Raw genomic sequence first — 9,632 nt, 5'->3', positions numbered from 1 at the left:
TATTATTGTTGCTTTTCCACAATAAATTTTCATTTAAAAAACGGCCTCGAGCTCAATATAAATTGTTGAATATACAACTTTATAGGAAAATTTTTGTTGAAAACAGAGATGCAAAGCTGCGAGGGTTTTCTCAACGTCGTCTTACACAACCGTATTCGTTTCACAGAGATACTAAATTCAGACATCGCGGCATAAAGACAACTTCTTTGAACATTTTAACCAATTTTTGAGTATGCCGTCTGGTCCCGGAGATTTATAAAGCTTCAAAAAGATTTTGTCGCCCAGTCTTAACTATTTGATTTTTCGTTCCATGAGTATTCAACTCCTGTGATATTACCCTACAGTTAGGAAAGTGAGTCCTTGAAATGAGCGAATCCGCTGCGGCGGCGAGGAGCTGATAAGCTACATCCATCAGCTCTTATGCAAATTACGGTCAAATAAACGCATGTCCGACGACTGGAATTTAAGTGTACTCTGCCTAATCCACATGAAAGGTGACCCAGAATTTCGCATCAACTACCGCGGGATCAGTCTTCTAAGCATAGGTTACAAGGTCTCATCGAGCGTATTGTGTGAAAGACTGAAGCCCACCGTCAACGAACTGATTGGGCCTTATCAGTGTGGCTTTAGACCTGGCAAGTACACCATAGATCAGGTATTATGCACACCATCTATTTGTCGATTTCAAACCCGCTTCCAACAGCACGTAAAGAAGTTGTCTTTATGCCGCGGAAGAGAGCACAATTGTTGGCGTATATCGACGACACCGACATCATCGGTAAAAACTATGGCTACGTCCGTTCTGTCTTTTCGGAATTAGATACAGAAGCAAAGCGAATGTCGGCAGATAAACAATCAGAACGTAATCGTCTCGGTACCCATGTTACTTTTGACGGTTTCACGTTTGAAAAAGTAGACGACATTGTTTATTTAGGAACCAACATTAAGTCCAATAACAATGTCAGCCTTGAAGTCCTATGCACAATCTTGTGCTTCCATAATTACTCATTATGCTTAAGCATGACAACTTGGAGTTTTCGAGAGAAAGATTCTGCGAACGATTTGCGGACCTTTGCACTTTGGCATTGCCGATGGCGAATACCGCAGACGATTTAACAAGGAGCTGTATGAGCTTAACAATGATATAGATATAGTGCAGCGAATTAAAATTCAACGGCTCCGTTGGCTGTCATGTCGCTCATATGGACAGAAACATTCCAGCTGTGAAAGTATTCAATGCAGGTCGCGATGGAGGTCTTGTCTGCGTTGGAAAGACCAAGTGAGTGAGGTCTTGGCTTCACTTGGCACTTCCAATTGGCGTCAGTTGGCACAGAAGAGAAACTACTGGCGTACTCTTTTGGACTGGGCCAAAATCGCTTAGGCGGTTACAGCGCCAATTAAGAAGAAGAGAGTGGACATTTACGCACAGCGTAGCTAACGCTTATTTCGTTTCCACCAAAAAATGTGGCCTTTTGATTGCACCTTTCTCTTTTCGTGCTCGATCTAAAATAAAGGCAAACGATGAAAAAATTGTTTGTTCGTTTCTTAAGATCTCACACTCTTGTACGGCAAAAAACGCACATTCTCTACCCTTTGAAGCTTTGTCAGGCGAGATGGTTGCCCTGAAAATCAGGCGGTTGCTTAAAACAGCAATATTATGTAATGCGTGAGCTAGACAAGGACAAGAAGACAAAAACATGCCCTTTTGCAGGGTCGAGTGCAACATCAAAGTCATTTTGCACCGGGAAAGAGCAACATTTTTTGGAAGACACGAAATCACCATAAATAATTTTGGGAATTTTTATTTTTGGATTTGATATTTAGTTTTTACCTGTGGTGTCGTCTTCGCAGGAATGACCCATATATTCATATCAGCCGGGATGGCAAAATAAAATAAAATAATCGATTAAATAATCTTATTATTAAAACAATTGCAATTATTGAGAAGTAATCGAATTTTTAAATAATCGAATTTTTATAGTGAGTATTCACAAAAACGCTTTTCCATACATATTTTTCTAATTCTCTTGTTAATTAGCCTTAAATAAAATAAAACGAGTAGTTTTAGCGACGATATTTATTTATTATTTAACCAAGTTTGCAAAAACAAAAGTTTGATAAGCGTTTTGTTTTTAAGCAATTGCTTTTGAAAAAAGGCGCTCAGCAGGCACCAAGGTAGAAACTACATGACAGTATTTTTTCGAAAGTCTTGAATAAACAGTTTTCGCTTTAGTTCTAGGACTTGACAATTTAAATAAAAACTCATTTCATCTTGTGGGTTACCCAAATCATCATCTTTTCGCCTTTCGTACAAGAGATTTATGATTCTAGTGACGGCTCGCTACCCGTTTCCATAAGATCATCTGCGCACATTATTTCATTTCGGAAGAACTTCATTTATAAGGCCAATGCTAACGGATCTTTGAAATGTATTTTTGTGAACCTCGGGTCGAGTAAAGTTGACGCAGCTAGCAAAAAAGAGTGTTCGATGGATGGATTTTAGACAACTACAGAATTCATATGTATTGGAAATTTTTTTACGATAATTTTACAACTAATCGATTAATGAAACACAAAGCTACGATACAATTAAATCGTAAATTGGACAAAAATAATCGATTAATTTAATCAAATGATGAATCGTTGCCAGCCCTACATATCAGTATACATATACACTCTGATTTAAATAAATGTATAAACATTTTCGAAGTCAATTTTTACATTTGGATCTTGATTTTATTTGAATTTAAAATACAACTTATGCTTTACGGAATGGACTATCGGCAAAAAGTGACTATCGACACAATCACAGTGGCCACTATCGATAGTTTGCCAGCATCAACTCAACTCAACTGCCAGCTTACAGTTAGCCACCGGCAAAGCAATTCAAATTCGGTTGCCATCCGTAATTGACCATATTTCTTATTTAAATGCATACTTATAACGGGTGATTTTTTAAGAGCTTGATAACTTTTTTTAAAAAAAAAACGCATAAAGTTTGCAAAATCTCATCGGTTCTTTATTTGAAACGTTAGATTGGTCCATGACATTTACTTTTTGAAGATAATTTCATTTAAATGTTGACCGCGGCTGCGTCTTAGGTGGTCCATTCGGAAAGTCCAATTTTGGGCAACTTTTTCGAGCATTTCGGCCGGAATAGCCCGAATTTCTTCGGAAATGTTGTCTTCCAAAGCTGGAATAGTTGCTGGCTTATTTCTGTAGACTTTAGACTTGACGTAGCCCCACAAAAAATAGTCTAAAGGCGTCAAATCGCATGATCTTGGTGGCCAACTTACCGGTCCATTTCTTGAGATGAATTGTTCTCCGAAGTTTTCCCTCAAAATGGCCATAGAATCGCGAGCTGTAGCGCCATCTTGTTGAAACCACATGTCAACCAAGTTCAGTTCTTCCATTTTTGGCAACAAAAAGTTTGTTAGCATCGAACGATAGCGATCGCCATTCACCGTAACGTTGCGTCCAACAGCATCTTTGAAAAAATACGGTCCAATGATTCCACCAGCGTACAAACCACACCAAACAGTGCATTTTTCGGGATGCATGGGCAGTTCTTGAACGGCTTCTGGTTGCTCTTCACTCCAAATGCGGCAATTTTGCTTATTTACGAAGCCATTCAACCAGAAATGAGCCTCATCGCTGAACAAAATTTGTCGATAAAAAAGCGGATTTTCTGCCAACTTTTCTAGGGCCCATTCACTGAAAATTCGACGTTGTGGCAGATCGTTCGGCTTCAGTTCTTGCACGAGCTGTATTTTATACGGTTTTACACCAAGATCTTTGCGTAAAATCTTCCATGTGGTCGAATAACACAAACCCAATTGCTGCGAACGGCGACGAATCGACATTTCACGGTCTTCAGCAACACTCTCAGAAACAGACGCAATATTCTCTTCTGTACGCACTGTACGCATTCGTGTGGTTGGTTTAATGTCCAATAAAGTAAACTGAGTGCGAAACTTGGTCACAATCGCATTAATTGTTTGCTCACTTGGTCGATTATGTAGACCATAAATCGGACGTAAAGCGCGAAACACATTTCGAACCGAACACTGATTTTGGTAATAAAATTCAATGATTTGCAAGCGTTGCTCGTTAGTAAGTCTATTCATGATGAAATGTCAAAGCATACTGAGCATCTTTCTCTTTGACACCATGTCTGAAATCCCACGTGATCTGTCAAATACTAATGCATGAAAATCCTAACCTCAAAAAAATCACCCGTTATAAACGTATAATATATTATCTATGGCTACCGATATGTTGTCATCATTATAAACATAACTAATTTGAATCCCACACAAGCAAGGACAGTGATGTCTTAGGCTATGCCGAAGTAACATCAGACAATTTTACTTCAACCGATTACTGCTTTTTAAATTACCTAGTTTTTTGGGAGATAACCAAAATGTTTATATTCACAGCGTGCATAGATAGAGGAGTTATATAAAAAAACTCATATTTGAGTAATCACTGGTATGGAAGATACGCCTTATAAAGCACCGATCTAAAGCGCTACGGAGACGATCAAATATCTTTATCAACTCTTTAAGTGTATCGGTGTCGTCGGCTTTTGTCGGCTACACGTAGACTACACCGACTTGTTGTCGGCTATGCTTGATGAAAATCAAAAAATTTTGATATTTGAATTTGATGACTGTTTATTTGACCGTCTCGCGTTATGCTTGACAAAAAACAAGCTCACTTGCCCTCTGGGCGTCGTGGTGAGAAAGTGCGCGGACAAGAAAAAGAAATTGTTTTACGTTTGATTGCTCATTATCAATGCTTACTAGCTTTATGAAATGTAATAAATATTAATTTATAACATATAACATATAAAATTATGCCATTAATGATATAATAATTAACAACAAATACTCATCCGATGACATCGTGCTAACAAACGAACACTGCGTATTCACAATACAAAGTAGTGATTGACGCGTTTATTTGAACGTTTGCGGGCAAGACACGAGCGAACCTCACTCACACATACGCAATGCTTGACGTATTTTTTTGATGGTCTCCGTGGCGCTTAAATGTTTCTAACTACTGTGAATGATCGATATGTAAACCGTTCACAGAATTTAATGGTTTTAGCTGCCTACATAAAAGAGTTATATCGCAAAAATGTGTATCTGAACAATCAATGTTATGAGAGATATAGCTTATACAGCACCGATCTTGGCGATTTTCTCAGTAGACTTTGTATGCTTTTTTAGAAAATAGCTCACGAAATTGTAAGTATTTTCATGGGTCTATCTCTTCTTTTTCTGGTACATACAAACATCGTACCAAAGTCATAATACCATTTCATGTTCATGAAAGGTGTAAAAATTAAGAAAAGTATCAAAAACCTACTGATTATTTACGATTTTTATTATTCCCCGCTTTCAACTTAAGTATACCGCTTGTTTTACTGTTTTACTCAAATGGTTTCGAAATCCCGCTTCGCTCATACCACTGGCAATGCGGGTACATACTTACATATGAAATTTCGAAAAAAAAATCCTGGACACCCTAATATACCTAATATATGTATGCACATTGGATCACGTAAAAAAAATAAAAATCCTGCAATGCGACCGGAATAAGGCTTAAATTTTAGCATTTGATATATGATCATCCATGAATCTCACCTCTCTAGGACAATTGTAAGAGGTGCCGCCGCGAGCCTTTAGTTTTCACATAGGAATTACACGTAAGAAAATGAATTCTTTCATTTTGAGGTCAATATAATTTTCTAGGATCAATTAAAACGTTTTAAACTGTAAGAATACATTGATTACATGCCATTTAATTATTATGCAGACTCAGATTATTTAAATTCCTAAATTATCATTTTTAAATCCCTTGTCCTATTCGGGTCAAATCTAGTGTATACCAATTTTTATTTATTCTTATTTCTTTTTTGAATTTAAGGAATCTGAGCATGCACAATACTCAAATGGCATGTTATCGATGTATTCTTGCAGTTTCGACCATTTTCATTGATCTTAGAAACCTATATTGACCTCAAAAGGAAAGAAATCATTTTCTTTCATGTAATTCCTATGGGAAATCTAAAGGCTCGAGGAGGCACCTCTCACAATTGTCCTAGAGAATTGAGATTCATGTAGGATAATAACTATACCAAATGCTAAGCCTTGAGTCTTATTCCGGTCGCATTGCAGAGTTTTTATTTTTTTTTTTGACGTGGTCTAATGTACATACATAAATTTTCATACATACATGGCATGTACAGCCAGTTTCGGTTTACCTCGTTTTTAGTTATTCGATGCCTTGCTAGTTTCACCACTGCAAAATTTCCCTTGCCAATCGTTCTTTCAATATCGTAAAATCCAACTCTTATTGGTTCTTTTGGTTTTAGTACACCTTTCGAAGACAACGAATGCATAGCCATTGCATCTGGGGCGACATCTTCATGAACAAATATGGCCTTTGTATGTACAGTGCTTGTGTTTTCAAGCGTGTTCGTATTTGACGTCCCTGCTTTAAGCGGCACTTCTCCAGTAATGCCTTTGTCTAAAACAGAAAGAAATAAGTTGTTAAAATAAAGTACACCGTCTTACTCCAGTCGGATGGAACTAGATACTCACATGCACATGTCGCACATTAAATTAAATACAGAATTATTTCAAAATTTCAATTCTGTGGGAAAACGCAATCAATTTTTGATCAATTCATACATTTGGTATACCAAAACATAGATGGAAAGACACATATACTCGCCATTTTTTGGAAGTTTAGTCATGTATTAAGCTGAACATATTCTCGTTATCAAGCTTATTAATTGTATGATGAAATCTCCAAAAACGTAAATTTTTAATTATGTACATCTCTATATTATTAAACGTGCGATATGTACAGTAGAAACTAGTTAATTCTATTAGGTTAATTAATCATATAATGGGTACGGAATCTCAGACCCTATTTTAGTTTCCCTCTTTCCATACAAATTTATTCGGTTATCAGCAGTGCTGTCAACTATTTTCGAGCGAAAAATACAGATTTTTATAAAAACCCTGATAGAAAAAAGCTAAATTTCACAAAACAAAAGCAGAAAACACAAGTAATTTTTAAGTAAAAAACAAAACCGACTTCAATTCTCATATAAAAATATATATATATGTGTATTTCATGATCCAATGATCGGATCTAAACCAGTATTGGGAACACCTCTGAGACACTATCTTTCCGATGCAAAAAGAATTATCGAAATCGGGTGACGTGGTCCAAAGTTATGCGGTAACATACATAAAAAATAAATAAATAATAAAAAAAATATTCCGACGAACTGATAACCTCCTCCTTTTTTGGAAGTCGGATAAACATAGGTTTATATTAATATACTTTTAAGCAATTCATTTGAAATACTACTGGTAATTAAAATTAATAACACGTTTCAATAAAATTTGGTCTTATTTTATCTCAAAACCGGGGCTGCCCTAATGTTATAGATTTTTTGATGCTGATTTGAAGTGAATTTACAAAATTTTTCTAGCACGTTTGAGAAAAAAAGACTGTTGAAGTACCGAAAAAAGGCAAAAATTGCGAATTTCAAAAAAATTTTAAAAATATAATTTGGACGTAGTTTTTCCGAGGAAAAATACAACCAATTAATGAAAATCTAATTCGTCTGATGGAATCAACCTCATGTCCATAAGTTGATTAGAAATGATTAAAAAATTAAAAAGACCTCGGTTCATCAATAAGCATGCACTTGTTTTCCCAAAAATACGAAAAGAGATTTCATGAGCAAATTAACATTAAAAAATCTGTATCCCAAATTCATGATTAGCCAGTCTTTTGTCTCTTAACACTTTCCTCATTCTGGAATGAAACCGTCAAACATTTTCTTTTGTGGATCGCATTATCATCGCTTTTCAAGGTCCAGCAATAGTCAGCAAGCATGTGGGGGTTTGATTTCCTATCATACTGCTTCTCCATGGTGACTTTGTCCTGGTGTAATCATTCGCCATGTTGTCCGCCACGTTGTTTTTTTATCAAGGTTTTTTTTTTAATTTTTCACCCCTTTCTACTTACTCTATCGACATAAGGTAGAATCCATTAGACGAATGGCATTTTCATTAATACGTGGTTTTTTCTTCGGAAGAACTACGTCCAAATTCTATTTCTAAAATTTTTTGGAAATTTTCGATACTTCAACAGGTTTTTTTTCAGAAACTGGACGTGCTAGAAAAATTTTGTAAATGCGCTTCAAATCAGCATCAGAAAATCTATAAGATGAGGTCAGCCCCGTGGTTGAGATAAAATACGACTAAATATTGTTGAACCGTGTAATCGAATAATACAGCTCGGATCGAAGCTCATCAGAAATGAAAAATAAGAGAGAAAGTTGTTTTCACCAAGTTGAACTCGGCTGAATAAAGTTCCAGGTCTGCATTAGACCAAGGTAGTGAAAGCAAATAAAGTGCAAATTCCGCCAGATCGGAAAACAATTGTTTGCCACCTGCATTCGTATAAGTTTGAACTCCTGCCCAAAATTGCATTGTATTACTTATAGATATTAGTCCAAGGGTTTCGACATCGATGTCATTTTATCGACAAAAAATAGCACTTGCAAGTCCAACGACACAACATTTTTTTGCGTAAATGTGTTCCTCGCAAAACTACTGTGGTCAGCGAAACTGCATTTGGACTGTTGAGGGCTATTTTTTGAGGAAAACATGACATCGACGTCGAAACCCATAATAGGGTCGATTATCTTTTTTAATTATCTGGTAATTTTAAAAACATACATACATAAATACATACAATTTCTCATTTCCTATATGGACTTCGAAAAAGCCAGATTAGACGGGAAAAGAGTTAAATTGGCAGCCCTGGTTATCAGACACTCCGCCAGTATTCATGGGTATGTAAATGAAACAAGCATTTAAATCAGTGGTCGGCAAAACTGAAAGTAGGGTTGACAGATTCTAAAAAGGAGAAAGGAGTACATTGCTATTTTGGATAGAAAAAAAGCAGTACAAAAGATAAAAGAGGAGTCCAATTTCTTTTTTTAATTTTTTGTGCAATTTATTGTTACAAATTACCATTAATTAGGTGCAAACAAACAAAGATATCTTAGAAATCTTTTTCAAAGCAATAATAAATGTTAAAAATAAATAACTAAATTCTACAAAAGAATTCCAGACTCTTCCTGAATGTGTGGTCACTTTTTTAATTTAAGCTTTATAATTAATTTAATATTTTTCTGATTTTTATACCCGAGCGCCCTGCACCTACCTGGCTACGACCATGCTTACACCTTTTCACTATCACACTTAACTTTACTTACTAAGTAGTGTTTGCCACAACATGAATAGCAAAGTATAGGGCGTAAAATAATAACTGTCGCACCGATTTTTTGAAAACTAAAAGGGTTATTTATAGATTTTGCGAAAAAAGGAATTTTTTTTGTTAACTTTGTAAATATTTCACTTTAATTTTATTATTTTCAGACTTATTTTTTCTTAGGCTTTGTATACAAAAAAAGAAAGAAAAAACTGTATAGGCTTGGTCGAATGAATGGCCTCCTAGTCACCAGTTCCGAGTCTATTCGATTGCTGAGTAGAGCTGCAAAAGTATCGATATTCGCCGTACTCGATATT

The 9,632-nt window shown here is 35.9% G+C and overlaps 1 protein-coding gene across 1 annotated transcript in view; it reads right to left on the bottom strand.

Moving 5' to 3' along the window:
* Window positions 1-2,163: 2,163 nt before the first annotated feature.
* The window catches only part of LOC118734127, a 101,167-nt gene continuing 93,698 nt past the window's right edge, over window positions 2,164-9,632 (bottom strand). The window contains exons 3-4 of the mRNA XM_036463839.1: window positions 6,275-6,540; window positions 2,164-2,468 (exon numbers count right to left, since the gene is read on the bottom strand). Coding sequence (XP_036319732.1) covers window positions 2,412-2,468; window positions 6,275-6,540 — 323 coding nt within the window. The 3' untranslated portion in view covers window positions 2,164-2,411. The remainder of the gene's footprint in view (window positions 2,469-6,274; window positions 6,541-9,632) is intronic.

This window comes from Rhagoletis pomonella, unplaced genomic scaffold, assembly GCF_013731165.1.
Source record: "Rhagoletis pomonella isolate Grant_MI unplaced genomic scaffold, Rhpom_1.0 Rhpom_scaffold_00002, whole genome shotgun sequence".
Classification (NCBI taxonomy): Eukaryota; Metazoa; Arthropoda; class Insecta; order Diptera; family Tephritidae; genus Rhagoletis; species Rhagoletis pomonella.
The sequence above is the reverse complement of the archived record's forward strand: the minus strand, read 5'-3'. Positions and strand labels throughout refer to the sequence as shown.